We start from the raw sequence: 22,418 nt of genomic DNA on the forward strand, positions 1-22,418 counted from the left end.
ATGGGCATGTCCAGAGAAAGAAAATGGATGCCAATAAAAGTAGAAAAGCTAGAGTCTGATTATAGGCTCATGCCTATAACCCTAGATGCTCAGAAGGCTGAGGTCTGAGGATGGATGTTTGAAGCCAACCCAGACAGAAAAGTCCGTAAGATTCTTATTTCTAATGAAAAACAAAAACAGAAGTAGCGCTGGGGCTCGTGGGGTAGAACCCCAGCCTTGAGCAGAAAAGCCAAACACAAATGCAAGGTCCTGCGTTCAAGCACCAAAACTGGCACACCTGTGCACACACACACACACACGGAAGAAGAAAGCAAAACCCAGCCTTTGGAAGCAAAAGAAGGCAGAGGGTTTGGGGAAGTGACTTCCTTGGACTGCAGCCATGGGTGGAGCGGTGGAAGCAAGCAGCTGTGACGTGAGCTGGGCCAGTGCTGCTTTCCTCAGAGAGACAGCAGATGGCGCTCTCAGCCCGCAGGTGCAACAAGTCCCACCAGGGACTGGGTCTGGGGAGAGAGGGAGGGAGGGGAGGAAAAAACGGAAAGGTGTCAGAGGTGACTGGGAGCTGAGAGCCCCAAAGAGGAGGGAGGCGGGCAGGGGGAGCAGGGGACAATGTACAGGCCTAGCATCCTGAGTGGGTGGAATGCCTGCCCCCTCCTCCCCAAGATAGTCCTCCTGGAACCTGAGAATATGACTTCCTTAGAAACCAAGGTCGTGGAAGATGTAATTAAGATAAAGATTCCCAAGGTGAGGTCAGCCTGAATTACCCAACAGGGTCTGGAGCCCCCACTGTGGCTCCGTCAATTTAAGAGTGAGTCTGGAGAAGATCTAGTAAGAAGAGGCAGGCTGGTGTGGGTTGCCACAACCCAAGGCCACCCAGAGCCACCTGGAACCAGAGGCGGATGGCGGGCCCTCCTCCAGGGCCGTGGGAGGGAGCGCACATTTTTGTGCTTGAGCCACCAAGCTTGTGGTCGTCTGTAGCAGCAGGAGAGGACAGTAATAGACGTTTACCTGTCGCCCTGCTCAGGGCCACAAGGGCGCTCCTCTGTTTAAAGGCCCTTCAGTGCCAGACGCCGGTGGCTCACACCTGTAATTCCTAGCTACAAAGGAGACTGAGATCTGAGGATTGAGGTTCAAAGCCAGTCTCCAATTAACCACAAGGGGGAAAAAAAAGAGTGGCACTGTGGCTCAAGAGGTGTAGCCTTGAGCTGAAGAGCTCAGGGATAGCCTTGGGGCCTAGACTTCAAGCCCCACGACCAATAAAAGAAGAAGGAGGAGGAGAAAGAGAAAGAGAAGGAGGAGGAGGAGGAGGAGGAGGAGGAGGAGGAGGAGGAGGAGGAGGAGGAGGAGGAGAAGCCATTGGTGGCTCCTACTTTCCCCAAGATTGGCTGAACAAAGCAAACGGGAAGTTCAAATGCCCTCCCTAGCTCCCTATCTGTATCTACAGCCAGCGTCCTTTACCGCCACCTGGCCCAAGCCTCTGAGCCTCTGCATGGTAACACCTTTCCCTGCTGGCCTGGGTGCGTGCCCAGGACAGCACACCTTTTGGCAAGGACCGGGGTAACACATCACAAGCCTGGCTGCCAGCCAGGTGCTGCCGCTGGCTTTACACCTGCTCATCCACTCTGTGTGTGTCTCTTACCTGGACAGGGGGCTTACACTCGGGGCCTTGCATTTTGCTTTAGGTTTTTTTGCTCAAATATGGCACTCTGTCAGTTGAACCACACCTCAATTCCTGCCTTTTCTGGTTAATTGGGAATTGGGAATAAGAGTCTCAGGGACTTTCCTGTCTGAGCTGGCTTCAGACCACACAATCCTCAGATCTTGGTCTCAGGGATGCCAGGCATGAGCCACCAGCTTCCGGCTACACCTGTTAACCCTTTGAGTGCTCATCAAGGCAATGGGGAGAAAGGACGCCTGACCGCGTCCGGCTCACAGATGAGAAGATCTGGAAGGAAAAGCATTGAGAAGAGGAAGATTGAACTACCTAGCCATCTCTCCCAGGTAGGCATCTCAGAACCATGCCACAGAACTGTAATCCTCCCTTTACCCTGGTGGCCCCAGAAGCATTCTGAAATGTCCCAGCTCTGCAGGAATCATGGAGATCACACAGCAGAAGCTGCTGGAAAAGCCCACAGCCTTGTCCTGGCCCTGGTATCTGGCCCAGTGTGGGGTGGGATGAATGAGCCAAGAGCTGCGTTTCCAGGGAAATCAGCGCCTGGAGATTTCTCACCCTCAGCCAAGAAAAGAAGAAATGATGCAGATCAGGCATTGGGTGGCCCCACCCCTCCCTCCTGAGAGGGGCTAGGCGCCTCAGAAAGTGCCCTAGGCTCTCCAAGTCTCATTATACATGAAACTCTGAGCTCAGAGCCTGTGAATCACCATCAGCTCAGCTGCCTGCAGGGAGGGGAGAGGTGGGGAGGGGCGGGCAGAGAAGGGGGCACCAGAGCTTCCTGCTGCCCCTCCATCCCCCCCTTACTCCTGCACACACCCCCAACCCTGTCTAGAAAACTGCCCAGCCCTGGGGAGAAAGACATAGGAGTGACTCTCACTTCCCTCACCACAAGCCATTAAGACACCCAACGCCTGAATGGATTGCAAATGCCCAGACCCCAGGAAGCCCACTTCCCGCCTCCCATTCCACAGGCCCAGAAGGAAGGGCAGAGTAGGAACCCCCACTCCCCCACCACAAAATGGGAATAGACAGGACCAGAAGTTAGATCCCAAAGGAAAGCAGCTATCTGTAGGTTCAGAGGTCACAGGAGGAACAGCAGGACTTGTCGCCCCTGGCCCCAGGCCCTTGGAGGAATTTATCTGGTGTCCTATGAGGAAGATGAGGAAACCAAGAATGCAGAGTCCAAAAACCTCACCTCCCAGACAAGGGCTTTAAAGGCCTTGGGCAGATTTCACGGTGTCTGCTGGCCTCAGTTTCCCCTGAGGGAAAGTTCAACATTTCTGGTCACCTGCTGCCTGCTGGGATTGTGGTGAGGGGTGGGGTGTGGAGACTGCAGACCTGGTGGCTCACACCTGAGATCCCAGCTACTCCAGAGGCCTGAGAGCCAGGTGTGAGTGGCTCACACCTGTAATCCTAGCTACTCAGGAGGCTGAGATCTGAGGGCCACGGTTCAAAATCAGCCTGGGCACTGAAGTCCATGAGACTTTTATCTCCAATTAATCACCAGAGAACCAGAAGTGGTGCTGTGGCTCAAGTGGTCAAGTACTAGCCTTGAGCTGAAGAGCTCAGGGATAACTCCCAGGCCCAGAGTTCAAACCCCACAACCAACAACAACAACAACAAAAAAGGAGGCCTGAGAACTTGAGGATCAAAGCTGTAAAGCTGTGGCTCAAGTGGTAGAGCACCAGTCTTGAGTGGGAAAAGCCAAGAGAGACCATGAGGCCCAGAGTTCAACCCCCACTGCCAGCATAAAAAGAGGAACTTTCCCAGGAGGGAGAGCTTGGGGTGGATCTCGGCTGTCAGCAGGGAAGAATGTGCACCCAGGCCAGCGGCCTCTGGATAAATCCCCCGCCATTCCTCCCCACCCAGGCCTGCACAGCCCAATGCAGGGTCTAGGGAGGAAAGCTGGGATTCAACAGAGCCAGTGGGGGGTGGGGGAGAGGGGCGGTGAGTAAGTGGAGAGTCCCTGGGCCAAGCACCTTTCACACACCTGTCCCATCCTGTCCTTGAACCAGCATCAATGTTCTCTTTCCCTGGCTAGTGAGGACGTTTGCAAACAGGAAAGGACGCTAAACAAGTAGGTAATTGGTTTCATCTCCCAGCAGCCCCAGGGACCTGGACGAGGGCCAAGGAGCCAGAGCCCTGGGGGGTGGGGAGCCAGCGGGTTCTCAGTTTCTCCAAGCCCAAGCAGGGGTCAAAGGCCTTCCTCCAGCCCCTAAGCAGCTGGTCCATGAAGATCGTTCATTTCTGTATGTATTTATTTGGTGCCAGTCCTGCGGCCTGAACGCAGAGCGTCACTCTGTTGTTGAGGGTTTATTTTTTTGCTCAAATCTGGCACTCTACCACGTGAGCCACAGCTCCACTTCCAATTTCTTGCTCGTTACTTGGAGCGAAGAGTCTCTCTTGGATTTATCAGCATTTTTCTGCCCAGGCTGGCTTCCACAGTGACCCTGGGGTCTCAGCCTCCAGAGTAGCTAGGATTACAGGCGGGAACCTGGGGGCGGAGCGGGGGAGAGGGGCTTGCCATTCCTTTACCCAGCTCTCCAGGGCGTCCTTGCAGAGGCAAAAGAGGGCACTCTAGAGCCACGCAAAGGACAACCTGCACAACTGACCTTAGTCCCCCAAACTCCTCCCCCCCTTCCCACTCCTATGCCTGCCTCCAGCGCCATCACAGCACTAATATTTCTCTGGAAAATGCCATGACTTTGGCTGTTTTCTGGGCTAAGCACATCCTTCCTTGAGTTCAGGGTTCCCTATGGATAAGGTAGCTCCCTCCAGGAAGCCCTCTGGGATTGTCTCCTGGGCACAAGCTGGCTCTAGCTTGCCTGGCAGCCCTCTGGGGACATGGCAGCTTCAATCATCCACAGTATGGGGCCTGAGCAGTCTGCCTCCAGGTATCTAAGCTGGGGAGGAGGGAGAAGGGAGGGAGGGGAGAGGGGGGTGAATGAGGACTAAAGGACTGGAGTCACCTTGGTGGGACTAGGCTATGCCCTCTGCTAGCCTTTCCTGCTTCTCATGACCCTCAGGTGCTTGGCAATACCTGTGAGGCAAGCACAAGTGGCTGGGCTGCCTGGAGGGGAAAATGGGAAGACAGGGGCACCTTTGGCCAGCTCCTCCCTCTGCTGGCCACAGGGGCTGTGTGTGTGTGTGTGTGTGTGTGTGTGTGTGTGTGTGTGTGTGTGTGGTGCCAGTCCTGAGCTTTTCCTCAAGGCTAATGCTCTATCCCTTGAGCCACACTCCAAGTCCTGCTTTTTTGGCGATTACTTGGAGATAATGGTTCACTGAGTGGTAGAGTGCTTGCCTAGCGTGCATGAGGCCCTGGGTTCTGTTCTACAGTAGCACATAGATCATTTTTTTTAAGGCTGAGGTCTGAGGATGGAGGTTGAGAGCTCACTGAGGCAGTCAAGTCCACGAGACGCTTCCCTCCGACCAACCACCAGGAAACCAGACGTGATGCTGTGGCTCAAAGTAGTAGAGCACAAGCCTTGAGCAAAGGAACTCAAGCCCCACAACTGCCAAAAGAGAGAGAGCGAGAGACAGACAGATAGACAGACAGACAGAGACAGGCTCATACTTCCCCGAGATCTCAGCCTCTTGAGTAGCTGGGATTACAGGTGAGTCACAGGCGCAGGGGGACAGTTTGCCCCTCATGTTTGGAACCCTTCTCCCTGCATGCCACCCCCCCCCCCGCCTCTTGGCAGCCTTGTCCCATCTGTCAGGGTGTGGGAGTCTCCAGGGCAAAAAGAGGGGAGGCTGAGGAGTTGGGGAGCTGCCCCCACCACACCCTGGGGATGGAAAGGGGGAGGGCTTCCAGAGCAGGACAGCAGTCAGGAATTCTTCTGGTCTCCCTCTGCCCCTCCCCTCCAAGCCCGGAGTGGGGAGGATCCTGGGGTGAGTCCTGGGAGGGGGGAGGGGCTGGGTTTCCTGCAGACATCCAGGCTCTGGAGGGGCCCCCAAGCTGGCCATTTCCAAGGCTGCTCTCCACTTTGAGTGGGGGCAGGGAGGGGCCTGGGCACCCCCCTCCCCACTGTGTCAGGCAGGGAGGAGGAGGAGAAGGGACCCCAGGCCTGGGGGAGGCACCGACTCTGGGGGGGGAGCTTAGTGATTCTCATAAACAGGAAACCCCCCCTCTCCTGTGCAGACTTGTGTTGTGCAGACACTGGGCTCTGGGAGGCGGGGGGACTCTTGACCTCTTGGGCTGGCTGTGTTTCCTGTTAGCTGGGCCAGAGGAGAGAGAGGGAGAGGGAAGCTGAAATGGGGAAGGCTGGGGAGGGCAGGATGATGGCCCTGAGGTCGGAGGCCACCTCAGTCTAGTGGCCCGCGCATAAAGTAGGTGCTCAGCAAATCGTCGGTGGCCTGACCCTGCCTGAAGGGCAGAGGGACGCCTCTGGAGAGGTCTGCACCAGTAGAGAGGGCAGACTGAGCCGCTGGCTGCCCCATGGCCTGGCCCCAAGGCTCAACGTCCCCCCATTGTCCCTGTCTGGCCCTGCTCCGCCCCTGGCTGCCGGAGCCAGGCCACTGTCTCAAGGCCCTTTATTTTTAAAATCCCTGCGGTATTCTTGCCCCAAGCCTAAGGAGCTGTGCCAGCCTCTGAGAGCCTGTGGCCTGGGCTTGGGGCCCAGAGGCGCCGCGGGTGGGGCATCCGGCCACCCCACAGCTGCTGCAGAGATGCTGGGAGGCCTGCTGGGCCAGCTGGCCTGCTGGCTCTGGAATGCGCCAGCCCTGGTCCCTGGTGTGGGATGGGGCCCACCAGGCTGGCCAGCAAGCCGCGGTGCCATCTGGGGGCAAAAACCTGTGGTAAAATGTGGGATCGGTGCCCCAACCCACAGCGCCTTCCGTGGGAAGAAAGGGGGCACAGGCCTGGCTTGTGGGGTGACAGGGGAGGGAGGCAGGGCCTTTGGAGGAGATCAACCTTGCCTTTTGGGAATGGGTCTAGAAAGAGCCCTGGCTTTGCCTGTGATCCCAGCTACTCAGGAGGCTGAGATCTGAGAATTCCGGTTCAAAGCCAGCCTGGGCAGGAAAATCGGTGCCACTCTCGTATCTCCAATGAACCACCAAAAAAGCTGGAAGTGAAGAAGTGGCTCAAGTAGTAGAGCCCCAGCCTTAAGTGAAAAAGTCAAGTGAGGGTGCCCAGGCCCTGAGGTCACACTCCAGGGCTGACACCAGATAGGAAAAGAAGGAAGAGGGCAGGGAGGGAGGGAGGGAGGGAGGGAGGGAAGAGAGGGCCAGCCCAGGTTCTAGTCTGCCTGCCGTGCAGCCACAAGCCTCTGCCTCTGCAGACAATAATCAGAACCACCAAGGAAAGCTAAGGTTGTTCCCAGCTAAGGCAGTCACAGCCCCTGGGAAGCTGGGGTGGGGAGAGAGATGACTTTCCTTTCAAGGGACAGGTCTTAGTCACAAAAGACTAGACAGAGCTATGGGGGGAGGGCAGTGCTAGGAGGAACAGTGAGGGAGGGGGAAGCCAATTCAGATGTATGTGATGGAGCTGAGAGAGAGGCTGCCTTTCCCTTACCTAGGGAAAGAACTGCAGTGCAAAGGCCCTGAGGCAGGTGAGGGGTGACTGAGAAGACCGGAATGGCAGAACTTTGCACCTCAAGGCTTATTGGCCTGGAAGGGGGTGGGTTTTTGTTTGTTGGGGGGTTTGGTGTACTGGTGGTTGAACTCAGGTGTGGGAAGGAGGGACTTTGACTTGCTAGGCATGCACATTTTTTTGTTTGTGGTTTTGCAGTACTGGGGTTTGAACTGGGACGTGTCCCTTGCTAGGCAGGCGCTCTGCTGCTGAGTCACGCCTCCAGCCCTTTTATTTGTGTTTTGAATAAAGTCTTCTGTTTCCAGTCAGGCCTGGAATGTGTTCTTCCTCCTTATGCTTCCCACATAGCTGATGGCAGGCAGGCCTGAGCCACCATTGCCCACTCAGCTTCTGTGGGTGGAGATGAGTGGACTTTTGTCCGAGCTGGCCTCAAATCATGATCCTCCCTGCCTTTGCCTCCCCAAGTCGCTGACAGTGCAGGCATGAGGCACCACCACCACTCAGCTGTGGCTCTGCCGATTGAGACCACTGTGCAGTGTTGGGAGAGGCAGAGAGGTCAGGGAGACTCCGGCTAAAGCTGACGCCTGTCCCTCATCCCTGGGCTTTGTGCAGAAAAACACAGGCTAGAGGAGGCGTGCGGGGCCCTAGAGGCTTAACTCCCCCTGGGCTTAACTCATTCTTGCCTTTGATCTTCCCAAACCCTATGAGATAGACAGAGCTAATGACCGTAGACCCCTTTGACAGATGGGGAAACTGAGTCAGTGGACTGCGGTAGGCCCTGGGGACCCGTGAGGACTGCCTTCCTCCCTCTCTAGAGAATGGCAAACTGAGCTAAACCACAAAACCAAGCAGTGGAGTTCCGGGCTAACCTATGTACTCTGCCAAGCCTTGACTTCTCCAAAAACCTTTCTTGTCTCATCCCAACCTTGTCCTGGAACCCACAAACCTGGTGAGCAACTCTTAGGCACACAGGCTCCCACCAGGAGGTACCAGCCTTCCTCCCCTACCCCCGCCAGCTCCTGTGGGCGCTCGGGCCAACAGGCCTTGGCAAGAGCTGCCTGCTGAGTCAACCAATGTTGTGGCAGTGGAATCAGAGGCACAGAGTGGCTGCCCACTCTCCAGCCCTCACTTCCCAGGAGCCCCTCCCTCCAGTCCTCTTAACCCCTGCAGGGCTGTGGGACACCCTGCTCAGAGTCCATCTGTCCATCTCTTGCAGAAGGGTGCAGTGTGAGCACGGGTGAGACACCTCACCTTTCTGGGCTGTTCTCCTCGGTGAAAGCCTCCCCTGCTGCCAGCGGTGTTGGAGGAGACTCTGCAGGTGAAGCCCCCTGCACCAGGGCATCCCTTGCAAAATCCCCAGTTCAAAGGCCAAGGCTGAGCCCTGTTGAGCTCGGGATCTGGGAGCTTAAGGAGGGCTTGCTGGGAGGTGACAGAAAACCCATCAGGCCACGCTGCACAGCCGCAGCCCCTGTGTGGTAACAAGACTCCACCAGGCAGCTTCTGTGATCCTAGGCATTCTGCTGTCCATTTTTCAGATGAAAGACTGAGGCCCAGGGTGGGGAAAGAAGTGACTACCCCCCCTTCAGATAGTGTCCTCGTCGTCCATGGTGGGGAGCTGCCACTCAGCTATGCTGGGCGCTGTGGCTCACGCCTGTAACGCCAGACGCTTAGGAAGCTGAGATGTGAGGGCCATGGTTGGAGGCCATGAAACTTATGTCCCGCTAACCAGACAAAAACCAGAAGTGGTAGCATGAACCCACTGATAGAACCCCAAGGCTGGGGCAGACAAGGCGAAGCAAGAGCACGAGCCCCGGAGTTCAAGCCCCAGTGCCCCTGCCCTGGGCACGCACACACACACACAACTGAACTGCCGTGGCAAGGTGGCCAAGCTTCCCCTCTGCTGCTCCTGTCCCTACCATGCAGGGAAGCTGGAGGCCATGCCAGGCGCTCATCATCTGCAGCTTCAGGGGTCTGTGGAGAAGTGGTGAGGAGCCCCACCCCTGCACCCCGCGGGGCGCTGAGGGACCCCCGGGCTAGGATGAGGTCTTGTGAATGACCTGGGCCACGCTGGGCTGGGTGAGAAGCTGGAGATGGTTGAGGCCGACCCTCAGCCCTTGTGCCTATCTCTCAGGCCAGGCTGGACCACAGAGAATAACTCATTGTTTCTGCTCCCGCTAAATGCTTCCTGCCCCCGCCTCGCCTCTTGACACCCCCCATCCAGAGAACAAAGGGCTCCTGGAAGATGGGGACCCGCTCCCCACCCCTTCTACCCAAGCCTGGACTCGGCCCCATCCATCGCCTGCATCCAGCACCTGCGGGACAGAAGGGTCACCTGGTGCTGCCCCCCTCTCTGCTGGCCCTCCCCCACTACCCTGGACACCTCAGATTCTACCTCCCCTCCCCCTCTGCCCATCCATCCTTCTGTCTTCAGGGTGGAGCCCCAGAACTGAGCCCACATCCTTCCTTAACACCCCCCCCTCCAATGTCTGGTTCTGTAGGAGAAAGCAAGGGGGGTGGGGGCATCCTTCCCCACCCCCACCCCCACCCCACCCCCCTGCGGACCAGAGCCCAGGCCCAGCCTGAGAAAACTCTTCCACACGCAGCCAGTTCCCAGAGCCTGGAATTCCAGAGGCGTTTCCGGCCCCACAGCTGTCTCTGGGAGACAGCTCTCTCCCTCCTCCCTCCTTCTTCGGGCCTCCCCCTGCTCCCCAGGCCTCCTCCCTCCCTCCCTGGCCTCCAGTGCCCACGGGATTAACTCCTCTCCTGACCATGGCCCCCAGAACCCCTTTACACCCAGCTTCCAGAAACAGCTGGTAAGTCAGTCCAGCACACATTGTCCCCCGCCACCAGGCCTGGCTGTGACACTCTTAGGGGCACGTGCTCCACCCGCACACCCTTGCCGCCCTCACACATGCCCAGCCTGGCTCTCAGGCCCTCCGGCTAGCCTGGCCGTGCACTGTACCCATGGGGCCTCATCCCCAGGCCCTTCCGGAAGCCCTGCGGGGTCACTGACCACTCCAAACCCAGGCCTGACCGCTGGGTCCCCTGGGACTGGCAGCCACGAAGGCCCAGCTCTTCACCACGTGCAGCCTGGAGCGCCGGGCAGCCCAGGATTCCACGCGAGGTGTGCTGGGCACCCCGTCCTCTCCGAGGCTGTGTCTGGGGCTCACCAGGGGGGCGGCAGTGGGCACACGGATGAACTGACAGTTACACCTGTTGGGTGGACTGGACGGGACGATCGATCTGTGGGTCAACACGGACCAGAAAGCCCAGCCAGGCTTTGAGGTGCAGAGGAAGTGGGCTCTCCAGAGAACCAGGGCCGTGGTCAAGGCGCCCACCCCGCCTCTACCAGGCAGCCCTGGCCTCTAACCTCCGGGAGCTGGGTGTGAGAGGACGCAGCAGCAGCATGGGGTCGGCCCACCTTCCCTCGTGAGGGTGGCAAGGGCCCCTCCTCCCTGGGAAGGCGAGGTGTGACCCTCTGCCCGACGGAGAGGGCAGCGGCGCTTAGCCTCAGGCTGACGTCTGACTGGAGACTGGAGTTCCTGCTTGCCAGGGGGGAAACTGAGTGACGGGAAGGATCTTTAAGGCCCTGAAGAGGAAAAGGAAGGGAGCCCAGGATGCCCTGGCTGGGGGTCCAGGACCTTGACGCCCGCGCCACGCGGGCGGCCCTGCGCTCGGGCGGGTGTGGGGCGGCGGGTGTGGGGCGGCGGGCGTGCGCAGCCCCGGCTTCTGCGGCTCCTCCTCCGGCCGCCAGCGCCTCTGGATCCCCGACTCCCGGGGCCCCGGGGGAGCAGCGGAGCCCCGAGGGCGAGCTGGGGGCCGCGGACCGCGCGGGAGCGTGGGAACCCCACCCCCGGAGGCGCGCAGACACCCGCGCCCGAGCCCCGGGAGGACGGGCACCCCGACACCCCCGCCCGAGCCCCGGGAGGACGGGCACCCGACACCCCCGCCCGAGCCCCGGGAGGACGGGCACCCCGACACCCCCGCCCGAGCCCCGGGAGGACGGGCACCCCGACACCCCCGCCCGAGCCCCGGGAGGCTCGCAGACACCCGCGCCCGAGCCCCCGGGGGAGGACGGGCACCCCGACACCCGCGTCCGAGCCCCGGGGGAAGACGGGCACCCGACACCCCCGCCCGAGCCCCCGGGAGGACGGGCACCCCGACACCCCCGCCCGAGCCCCGGGAGGACGGGCACCCGACACCCCCGCCCGAGCCCCCGGGGGAGGACGGGCACCCCGACACCCCCGCCCGAGCCCCGGGAGGCGCGCAGACACCCGCGCCCGAGTCCCCGGGGGAGGACGGGCACCCCGACACCCCCGCCCGAGCCCCCGGGAGGACGGGCACCCCGACACCCCCGCCGCTCGGGGCCGCGCCCCGGCTGTCCTGCCCGAGGGGGCGGCCTGGGCGGGAGGAGGGGAGGGGAGGGGAGGGGAGCGGAGGGGAGGGGAGCGGAGGGGAGGGGGGGCTGGCGTACTCAGCCCTCGCCCCGCCCCGCCCCGCCCCGCCCCGCCAGGCGCCCAGCCCGCGGCCAGGGCGGCGCAGACCGGCCGGGCGACTCCGGGACAGCGCGCCGAGACGCGCCCGCCCTGCCACCGCGCCCTCCGGGACCCGGACCCCCGCCCGGACCCCGCTGAGAGCAGGTAAGGGGCGGGGAGAGGGCGGCCGGGGGCGGCCGGGCCGCGGGTGCGCGCGGGACGGGGCGGGCGCGGGGCGTGCGGTGCCAGCGCGCAGCCCCGGAGGCCGGGCCGAGGCTCGGGGTCTCCGGGGCGGATCGGGGCGGGAGGAGAGGGCGGCGGGGGCGCCGGGGGCAGCTGGCAGATGCCCGGCCCGCCGCCCCCCAGCCGCCGCCCCCTCCCGGCCGCGCATTCCAGGCTGGAGCCCCGGTGAGGTCATCCCGTCCGGTCCCCTCGGGCCAGGCCGCCGTCCCGTCCCGTCCCTCTCCGGCCCCGGCCGCCCGCCCCACCGCCCCCCCTCGCTGCACAACCCGCCAAGTGTGAAGCCCATTTCCTTAGTGGGGAAACTGAGGCAGCGAGCGGCGTCCCGGCCCGCAGCCGACCCCCCTCTGGGTGGGGTCCGAGCGCCTTGCACCCGCGTGAGCAGCCGCTTGGGCAGGGCATGGTGGGGGGCTCTGTGACCCCAGCACGCGGGGCCCGAGGGGAAGGGGGGATCGCAAGTTCGAGGCCAGGGAGACCCCGTCTTTGAAAACAAACCAACAAACTACAAGGACGGATTTTCCCCTCCCCTTTCCCTCCGCTCCCGCCCGGGGATTTTGAGAGCTCAGATCCCAGCCTCTGGACCTTTCGCCAGCCTGGGCTTTGAGGGGCTGCCCAGAGGACTGGAGTCTAGGCCAGGTGGGGCAGGCCAGCCCAGTGGCATTCTCCCTCCCAGCCCCCATGCCTTGGGGACAGGGCCCTGGCCCTACCTCACTACTGGAGGCCCTGGTTCCCCCACCCTGAGGCCTTTCACAGGGTCCCCAGCCCCCAAACTTGCCCTTTCGGTCACTGCTGCCACTGAGTGCAGCTCTGCCCACGTGTCCAGGCCCTGGCCGCTCTCCACCGAGTAAACAGAAGGCCGAGAGGACACATGTGTTCACACACACCTGCGTCCCAGGCCTGCCCATCCCGTGCTGCACAGCCAGTGACTTCCCCACCCCTGGCCACGCTCTCCTGCTGCCTGGCAGGACCCCAAGGTCCTGTGCAGACTCACTGATCTCATCTGTACAGTGGGGCTCTGAGCGCTGATGGGGAGAGGGAGGGATGTCTGCACCCTGACCCCACCCCCACCCCAGTGCCTGCTGACCCTAGGGCTCAGAAAGTCAGCAGTACCCTGTGCCAAGTGGTTTCCAGTGTTCCCTGGAATGGGTGATGTGAGGTTGGAACCCAGGCTGTGCAGTGTGCTGGGTTTGTTTGCACACCTCCCGTACCCTGGCAGGCCTGGAGAGGGGAGCAGGGCACAGGGGGCCTTTGGCAAGCATGGGGTTGGGGTAGAAGCTGGCTTCCCGTTGGGGAGGGTGGGCTGGAGCCCTGTTTATTGCCTGGTGGAAGATGGCTTTCAGAGTTTGGGTTAGAGGCGCGGTAGCCCTGCAGCTGACCCTGCACCTGATGCCTGCCTGCCTCCCAGAGTCATCTTTTTCTGAGGTACTAGGATTTGAACCCAAGGCCTCAAACTTAATAAGGCAAGTAGCCTCCCAGGATGCACACTCCTAGTCCTTTTGCTTTTGAGGTACGGTTTCTTGCTGTCTTTGTGTGCTGCTACACTATGGGGACTGAGATTTATTCGTATTTTTGTTCGTGCACAGGTGCTAGAGCTTAACCTCAAGGCCTTGTCCTCTCTCACTTGGCTTCTTTCACTCGAAGCTGCTGCTCTACCACTCGAGTCATTCCTCTACTTCGGGCTTTTTTGCTGGTTATTTGGAGCTAAGAGTCTCATAGACTTTGCTTTTCTTTTTTGCCAGTCCTGGGGCTTGAACTCAGGGCCTGAGCACTGTCCTTGAGCTTCTTCAAGGGTAGCGCTCTACCACTTGAGCCACAGCACCACCTCTGGCTTTTTCTGTGTATGTGGTACAAAGGAATGGAACCCAGGCTTTGTGCATAGTAGGCAAGTATTCTAACACTAGACCACACTCTCAGCCCATCACATAGATTTTTCTGTGAACCTTGAGCCTCCTGAGTAGCTGGAAATACAGGCATGAGCTACTGGGCCCCTACAAGAGATTCATTCTTCACCTCCACGGAGCAGGGAATCCTGGCTGCAGCTGTGTACCTGCCATAAGACCTTGGATAAGTCTGTTTCCTTCAAACCTCAGCCCTCACTGAAAAATGGGCCAGGCTCTGTCCCTGCCTTGCTGGTTTGCGGGAGCATCAGATGAGGTCATGTCACGGTTGGCCAGTTACAGAGCACACACTGAAGGAGCAAGGGTTTCCGTGTGCCATGCCCGAGTGCCGGGGTGCCCGGGTGCCAGGGCCGTGGATGATTCAGAAGCCCCCCCCAGGGGGAGGAGCTAAGGTGGGGGGGCAGAGGGTAGCAGGGAAGAGAATGTGGTCCAAAGACAAAGCAAGCTTTGTTCTCCCGATTTCTTTGTTTTTTATCTTGTTATTTAACCTGTTTTGAATTTCAAATAACATAAGACCCATCATGTATTGAGATTTTTATGCTTGGAGGTTTATGGGGGAAGAAAGTTGAGACTCAAATCCATCTAGGTGTTCTTGTTTATCAGCTTTTAGTGGAAGGTCCCAGATCCCAGGTCCCAGGTCTGTGCAGCAGGAAAGGACTTACCTGCAGTCACACCTTGGGGACACATCGTCCCTGGCCTATAGGCTCCCTCAGAAAGTGGCCTTGGGTCAGGAAGATTATCTATCATGGACTGTCCCCTGCCCCCAGGGAAGAAGGGAGTCCAGTCCTGCCCTGCCTCCACTCATGCTCCCCCTACCCCCCACACACCAGAGCTTCTGAGAGTCAGAGGCCCTGAGTTCAAATCTTTTTTTTTCCAATCCTGGGGCTTGAACTTAGGGCCTGAGCACTGTCTTTGGGCTAGCTCTTTCTCAAGGCTAGCCCTCTACCACTTGAGCCACAGCACCACTTCCAGCTTTTTCTATGTCTGTGGTACTGAGGGATGGAACCCGTGTCTCTTCATTCATGCTAGGCAAGCACTCGACCACTAGGCCAAACTCCCGCTCCCTGGGCTCAAATCTTAACTGGCTCTCAGTACAACCTTCAGCTGGCTGGGCTCTTTCTGGGCCACAAGAGAACCGGAAGTAGAACTGGAGGCTCCTCGGAGCTCCCTAGCCCCCTGGGAAGCCTGCACACATGGAGGGATGCTTAAAGCCAGGTGGGGCCAGGAAGTGGGGGGGGGGGTCAGGAAGGAAGAGAGGGTACAAGGGACAGCGGAGCTTTTTCCAAGATGAGTTCCCCAACAACAGCTCCTACATCAACTTGACAGGGCGATAAAGCCTTTTCTTGCAGGCCTTCTCAGAGCCTTGAATCTGCTCAGGCTTGCTGGAAGCAGCTGGAAAAGCCACTTTGGATCACAGGATTGTCTTCCTCTTCCAGCAAGCATCCTGAAGGCCAGGAGCTTCAGCGCTGACTGTATACAGAGCTCACCAGTCCTGGCCTTGGCATGTCTCATTTTAACCCCCAGTGGAGGAAGGGATCTTGTCCCTGGGGCTTGGAGAAGGCACAGACCCCTCACTATCTAGGATAGGGGCCCTGCTTCCTTCTTTGTTACTGAGTAGCCTCGGGCAAGTTACAGCACTTGGGTGTTGGGTGACACTTCCTCAGTGATCATTCACCAACTAAGACATGCCAGTGGCTCACATCTGAAATTCTACCAGCTCAGGAGGCTGAGGTCTGAGATCCCAGTTCAGAGCCAGCCTGGGTAAGAAAGTCCATCAGACTCCTATCTCCAGTTAACCACCTAAAAGGCACACGTGACGCTTTGGCTCAAATGGTAGAACACTAGCCTTGATGGGGCTGGGAGTTTGGCCTAGTGGTAGAGTGCTTGCCTAGCATGCACGAAGACACGGGTTCCATTCCTCGGTACCACATACATAGAAAAAGCCAGAAATGGTGCTGAGGCTCAAGTGGTAGAGCCTTGAGAAAGTCCAAGGACAGTGCTCAGGCCCCGAGCCCAAGCCCAGGACTGGTGAAAAAATTTTAAAAAAGGTCTCATGGGCTTTTCTCCCCGGGATGGCTTTGAACTGTGATCCTCAGCTCTCAGCTTCCAGAGTAGCCAGGATTACAGGAGTAAGACACCAGAACTGGGCAGTAAATTCTTGTTTCAGTTGCCTATTGAACTTTCCAAACCTTCCCACAGGCCTCCCCCGCCCCCACCCCGTGCCCTGTGTCTGCGCAGTGCTCTCCCGGGAACGGTTGGCAGTTCTTGTTTATTCTCCGGGGCCAGGATTGTTTGGGCCCAGGATTTCCTCCTGTGCACCAGGCCTGCCGCAGCCTCACGTAGCTCTCCTTCCTCCTTCCAGGTCTCCACCCCGGGCTGGATAGGAGCTGCCAGCTTTGAGATCCATCTCCTGCCTTCTCTGCTTCTGGATGAAAGCCTTCCTTTGAGCACCAGGGCTGGGAGCAGGGGCCCAGGGAGGACCCAGCTGGTGGAGCCCCGAGGGGTGGCACCTGCCCCTGTCATCATCTACAGGAAGGGTGCCCACTTCAGCTTCAACCCCACCCCACCCAGCCCCAGGGGACAGGGACCAGCAGTCTTGAGCAGTCGGCACCCATGCCCGGCCCCCAGGGGGGCACAGGAGCCCCCACCATGAGCCTGGGCAAGCTATCGCCCGTGGGCTGGATGTCCAGCACGCAGGGCAAGAGGCGGCTGACGGCAGACATGATCAGCCCCCCGCTGGGGGACTTCCGTCATACCATGCATGTGGGCCGGGGTGGGGACGTGTTCGGGGACACCTCCTTCCTCAGCAACCATGGCGGCAGTGCCAGGGCCACCCACCGCTCACCCCGCAGCTTCCTGGCCAGGAAGCTGCAGCAGGTGCGCAGGGCAGGGGTGCCAGCCCGGAGAATGGCCTCGCCACCCGCGCCCTCACCGGCTCCACCCGCCATCTCCCCCATCATCAAGAATGCCATCTCCCTGCCCCAGCTCAACCAGGCCACCTACGACAGCCTAGTGGTCAGCAAGCTCAGCTTCGGCAGCAGCCACGCCAGCTCCCCCGATGGCCACTCGGGTTACGGTGAGACCTGGGTTCACTGTCCGCATGGGGCTCACAGGCCTCAAGTTCAAGTTCTCCCGCGTGGAATGAGCCCCCAGAGTGTATTGCTAAGAGTTAAGAGTTGATGAGGTCATCAGCGCACCAGGCAAAGCTGGGCTCATCGTGTGGGATTCAGCCAGGTTTCAGGGCCACCAGCCTAGGAACTGTGGGCTCCTGCTGCCCCCTGGTGGCCATATCACGCACTGAGCTCTGCTCCTGATTTTTGTCCCCTAGACTTCAGTTTGACTGATTTATGGCATCTTAGACTGGGAGGCCCAGAGGGGAGGCTGGGTCACATGTCTGTCCTTCCAAGCCTGTCATTTCCCTCCAGTGACACCCACAACCCAACCCACTTGCACTGAATTCACTGCAGCCAGTGTCAGCATGTAGCCAGGGGCTGCAGTGGGACTGAGATAGGAGCTCCTGGAAGGGTTCCACTGTGGTCAGACTGGCTTTGAACATGGCTTGCCTCACCTGAAGTGAGCCTCGCTTTCCTCATCTGCAGAGGAAACCAGGATCATGGCATCCCTTAGTACATGGAGCCCACAGGAGCCCATGGAGCTTCTTATGTTGGGAATATGGGAGGAACTGAGGCCACACTTAGGGCTCGTCTTCCCCCCACCCCAGAAGTGCTGCTTAGGGTCCCACGCTCTCTTCTCCCCACTTTCTTCTAGGTCTGGACTCCGGGTTCTGTACCATCTCCCGCCTGCCCCGCCTGGAAAAGCCTAGTGAGCATGACCGAGATGGAGACCGCGCCTTCCCTGTGGAGCCTGAGCTCCGGCGCTCCGACTCTCTCCTGTCCTTCCGCCTTGACCTCGACCTCGGGCCCTCGCTCCTCAGTGAGCTGCTAGGGGTCATGAGCCTCTCAGAAGCATCTCCAGCTGAGACCCCAAACTCTGCCACAAGCCCCCCAGCTGCTGCCCCAACCCACTCAGCCCCTGCCACAAACCCCCCAGTCCCTGCTGCCCGCCCCCCAGCCTGTGGACATTGCCCCAATGGGGTAACTGCAGGCGTGAGCCCTGCGGCTGAGGGCAGAGCCAGCCAGGCAGGAGAAGGACCCCGTGTGCCCCCTGACATGGCCTTCAGCACGCACTGGGGAGCCGGCTGGAGGGCCAGCCGGGGCAGCCGTCACTACACTGAGATGGACGCCCGCCGGGAGCTGGCAGAAGTGCTGCCCCAAGTCCGAGGCTCATGGGAGAGCCTGGATGAGGAGTGGAGGGCGCCCCAAGCAGACAGCAGCACCCCTGTACCCCGCACAGTGCAGGCCAATGCCTTCCAGTTTGCTGATGAGGAGGAGGAGGAGGATGAGGTCAAAGTGTGAGTGGCCTGGGGAAGGGGTCAGGACCCAGCTGTGTGGTATCTCATCAAAAGAAAGCCCAGGGACTGAGTGTTCCCCCAACAGCTGGATCCTGTCAGACAAGACATAGCAGACCCCAAGTTTCCCCAAACCCTCTACCCTGGCAGGTGAGGGAGGCCAGAGCTCCAGCCTGTCCTGGGGTCCAGTGTCTCAGCTCAGAGGACCCCCCCCAACTGGGCCCAGTATCCCTTCCTTAGGCCCCACCCTAGGCCGCCCCCACTGGAGGATTCAGATCCAGAGTGGCCTTCGTGGCCTAGGAGGCTGCCCTGGGGGTGAGGGTGGGGCCTGGGCCACACAAGGCCTTTGTCTCCGCTGCCAGTGAGACACCTGCCCCCAGAGGACCACCACTGCCCGCCCCCTGGCAGCCCACTCTGGAGAAAGGCCAGCTGTGGGCCTGTTTTCTCCTCCCACTGTACCCCAGATCTGCCTTGGAGGCCTAGGGTTTTCTTCAGGCTTTTTATTTTTTCCTTTTGTTTCTGAATCAAAGATGCCAGGCAAGAAGCTGGGGCTCCTGGGAAGCCACTCTGCCCCCTGCTGAGATGCCCTTTCCCCTCCTGGGAGTGTGGAGAGCCCAGGGCCAGGGAAGGGGCCCCAGGCCAGGTAATGAGTAACCAGGCTGGAATTCCTGCGATAAGCAAGGTGCCCAGGTGCTGGCTTATCTACAGTTCCTGGACCAGCCCTGCTCCAGGTGCCTGGAGCCCACATCTCCCCACAGGACCACAGGGGAGGCGGGCCCCTGGTGTCTGGCTGCTTGGGAGCACTCTCCACTAGGCAGTGCTCTGCCCTTGTGCCTCAGTTTCCTTCCCTGTGCCATAAAGATACCAGGAGCATTAAAACAAAAAATGTCTGCAGAGCACTAACCAGACATGCCATGGAGAGATGCACAGAGTGAATTATTTGGTTTGCTCTTGACCCAGGGGCAGGAGGAGGGGGTCCAGGAGGAACTACAGGTGGGGACAATGGGGGAGGGCATACCCAGGATCCCGGGGCTGCTGGCCCTCATGGAACTTGCAGGAGGGCTTTTCTTCTAAGGCACTGTGGCCGCTTAGTCCAGCTTGAAGGAGGAGATGTGGAACTCGTTCACACCCACATAGCTCAGGTGGCTACTGCCCAGCCTGTTGGGGAAGGTCAGCTGGTGTCCATCTGGCAAGGTCACCTTGAACTCATCTTTCTGGAAAGCCACAGTGATCTTCGGTGGAAGGAGAAATGACAAGAAGTCAGGAGGAAGCTGGGTGCTGGTGGCTCACGCGGTGGCTGAGATCTGAGGATGCTAGCACTGGGCTATCCCAGGCAGGGAAGGCCAGGAGATCCTTAGCATCAATTAACCAGCAAAAAGCTAAAAATGGAGGTGTGGCTTCAGTGGTGGAGAAAAAAAAAAAAAAAAGCCAAATGAGAGCATGTGGCCCCCGTAACAGCCCAGAAAACAGTCAGGAATGGGCCAGGAGTTTGGCCTACTGGTAGAGTGCTTGCCTAGCATGCACAAAGATCCAGCTTCGATTCCTCAGTACCACATACATAGAAAAAGCCAGAAGTGGTGCTGTGGCTCAAGTGGTAGAGCCCGAGCCTTGAGAAAACCCAAGGACAGTGCTCAAGCCCTGAGCTCAAGCCCCTGGCAAAAAAAAAAAAAAAAAAAAAAAAAAGTACAGGAAAAAAACAGCTCTGCCTTCCCTTTGGTATTTTCCCCATCCTTTCCCCTTTGCCCTCACCTTGACCTCTGACCCTGGGCTGAAGCACAAGTGATCATCCCTTTTCTCTTGTCCCCAGTTGCCACCATTGAAGGAGTTGCAGACAATGGTGGATTCTTTGAAGCGTGGGTTAAAATGCAGGTCCACCTTGTCTTTGCTCTGGCCCAGGTTAATGGTGAAGCTGTGTGGGGAGGGTGGACAGGTGAGATGTGTGGGCAGGCCCTGGGGAGTGCGTCCTGGCTCAGAGCGTCATTGTTGACCCTATGCTGGCAGAATGACTGGGAAAATGTGTCCGGGAAGGTCTGCCTTGAAAGGCAGGCCCCTCTCCTTTGGCAGCAGGGAGGCTGGGAGTGAGGAGCCAGGGGAGCCCCATCCTGGGGCACCTCAGTGAGGGTTCCCTGCTGTCATGCCAGCGACTCAGGAGGCTGAGATCTGAGGATGGAGGGTCAAAACCAGCCGAGGCAGGAAAGGTCCTGAGACTTTTCTCCAAGTAAGCAGCAAAATGCTGGAAGTAAAGCTGAAGTGATGGAGCATCGACTTTAAAAAGGTAAGTCTCTGGGTTCAAGTCCCGGTACTCACACACACATTCTGTTACTGGTGTGTTCAGACCAGGAGGGTCCCATCATATGCAAACTTGGGGGAAACGCACGTGCGTCTTCTGTCATCTGCCTGACCCCTTCCCAGCGCTGCCTGCAGAGATGAAGGACTGCCAGGCACACTCAGGCTGCAAGCCAAGCCTTAGCTGCTCCCTGGTAGAACAACAGGCTTTGCCTGGCCTCTGGAGGCCAGGACAGAGCACGTGGCCTCAGAGAGGGCATCGGAGGCCCCAAACCCAGCCTCAGATGGGGTCAGGGAGGAACGAAGGAGGCAGCAGTAGGGTGAAGGGGACAAGGATGGGCAGGCTGTGGCATCTAGTCATCTGGTCATTTCCTGCTCCAGGCCTGGGCACACCACCTGCCCCCGCCCGCCACGCTGACCTGCTTGCATCATTGGCGATGCGGCCCTTGAGCTTCAGGGTTGTCCCTGGCTTCATGTCCATACTTGTGATCTCCAATTTTCCCTGTGCCAACAGAGAAAACCCATCACCACGCACCCAGGGAAGGGCCCCCAAGAGCATCAGCCCCGCTCACTGACCCTTTCCCTGCCCCTGCCCACAGCCTGGGACTGCCCTGCCAGTGGGGAGAGCCCTCTTGGCTGTGCCCCCTGCATTGCTCCCTGACCTTTCTGCCCCAGCCCAACAAGAAAACAGCTGGGTGTGGAGGCGCGGAGCGTCTGTTTGCTCATCTGTGGAATGGGTTGAGTTCTCCCACCACTCCACCCCAGGGATCCTACAGTGTGTGTGTGTGTGTGTGTGTGTGTGCCAGTCCTGGGGCTTGGACTCAGGGTCTGGGCACTGTCTCTTAGCTTCTGCCCCAAGACTAGTTGCTCTACCACCTGAGCCATGCCTCCACGGGGAAGGATTTGGTGGTTGGTGCCTCCAGGGCCTGGCCAGCCTCGGAGCTTTTGTAAGCCCTGTGTGAACCTGTCAGGAGCGATGGAACCTCACTTCCTTCATCTGGAATGGGCAGATTTTTAAATTAATAGTAAAACATTTGCCGGGCTGGGGGTTTGTCTCAATGGAAGAGCACCTGTAGGGCCTGAGTTCAGGCCCCAGCACTACAGAAAAATAAAACCAAAACAAACCAGTGGCTCACACCTGTAATCCCAGCCATTCAGGAGGCTGAAATCTGAGATGGAGGTGTGAAGCCAGCCAAGGCAGCAAAGGCCATGAGACTTATCTCCTATTAACACCAAATCATCCCCAGAAGTGGAGGCATGGCTCAGGTGGTAGAGCAACTAGTCTTGGGGCAGAAAAAGCTAAGAGACAGTGCCCAGGCCCTGAGTTCAACCCTAGGACTGGCACATGCACACACACACACACACACACACACACACACACACACACACACACAATTGGGTTTCTAGCAGGTACTGTCTGGTTAAGACAAAGTTTCACAGGTCCAGAGTGGCCCTACATTTAATATGACTGATGTTCTTCTAAGAGGAGAAACATCTGGACATACGGGCAGAGGCCCACAGGTGGCAGCAAGCCACCACAGAGGGGCAGAGACTGCCATCACACAGCTACAAGCCAGGGCCCAGTGAGGGTCATTGCAGCCACCAGAGGCTGGAGAGGAGGCTTCCGTCCTCCAGGCTGCAGAGAGCACGTCCTGATTCCAGACTTTTCCAGGACTAAGCCCCACATTGCGTGGAATATGAGCCCTGCCAACTTATGAAAGTGAATTTGGGGGCCAGGAGTTTGGCCTAGTGGTTAAAGTGCTTGCCTAGCATGTACGAAGACCCAGGTTCGATTCCTTGGTACCACATATAGAAAAAAGCCGGAAGTGGTGCTGAGGCTCAAGTGGTAGAGCTCTAGCCTTGAGAAAGTCCAAGGACAGTGCTCAGGCCCTGAGCTCAAGCCTATGGCAGT

The 22,418-nt window shown here is 59.0% G+C and overlaps 2 protein-coding genes across 3 annotated transcripts; one reads left to right on the forward strand and one right to left on the reverse strand.

The window, feature by feature from the left end:
* The first annotated feature begins 11,644 nt into the window (after positions 1–11,644).
* Cdc42ep1 (CDC42 effector protein 1) lies at positions 11,645–19,139 on the forward strand. 2 transcript variants are annotated; one of them, XM_090328659.1, is made up of 4 exons: positions 11,645–11,839; positions 16,175–16,888; positions 17,581–18,223; positions 18,751–19,139. In XM_090328659.1, exons 2-4 carry the CDS (start codon positions 16,426–16,428, stop codon positions 18,872–18,874), a joined length of 1,230 nt encoding a protein of 409 aa, XP_090184785.1. In that variant the 5' UTR covers positions 11,645–11,839; positions 16,175–16,425; the 3' UTR covers positions 18,875–19,139. The 2 variants fall into 2 exon arrangements, with proteins under 2 accessions (XP_090184785.1, XP_090184786.1); XM_090328660.1 differs by having other exon boundaries at positions 17,581–18,828.
* A 72-nt stretch (positions 19,140–19,211) lies between these two features.
* On the reverse strand, positions 19,212–21,065 carry Lgals2 (galectin 2). Its single transcript, XM_090354060.1, has 3 exons — positions 20,926–21,065; positions 19,970–20,129; positions 19,212–19,452 (listed from the first exon to the last, which is right to left on the reverse strand). The coding sequence occupies exons 1-3, from the start codon at positions 21,063–21,065 to the stop codon at positions 19,309–19,311; spliced, it is 444 nt and encodes a 147-aa protein (XP_090210186.1). The 3' UTR covers positions 19,212–19,308.
* Positions 21,066–22,418: the final 1,353 nt, after the last annotated feature.

This window comes from Megascapheus bottae, chromosome 2 (genome assembly GCF_031878675.1).
Source record: "Megascapheus bottae isolate mThoBot1 chromosome 2, mThoBot2.hap1, whole genome shotgun sequence".
In the NCBI taxonomy this organism is placed as follows: domain Eukaryota; kingdom Metazoa; phylum Chordata; class Mammalia; order Rodentia; family Geomyidae; genus Megascapheus; species Megascapheus bottae.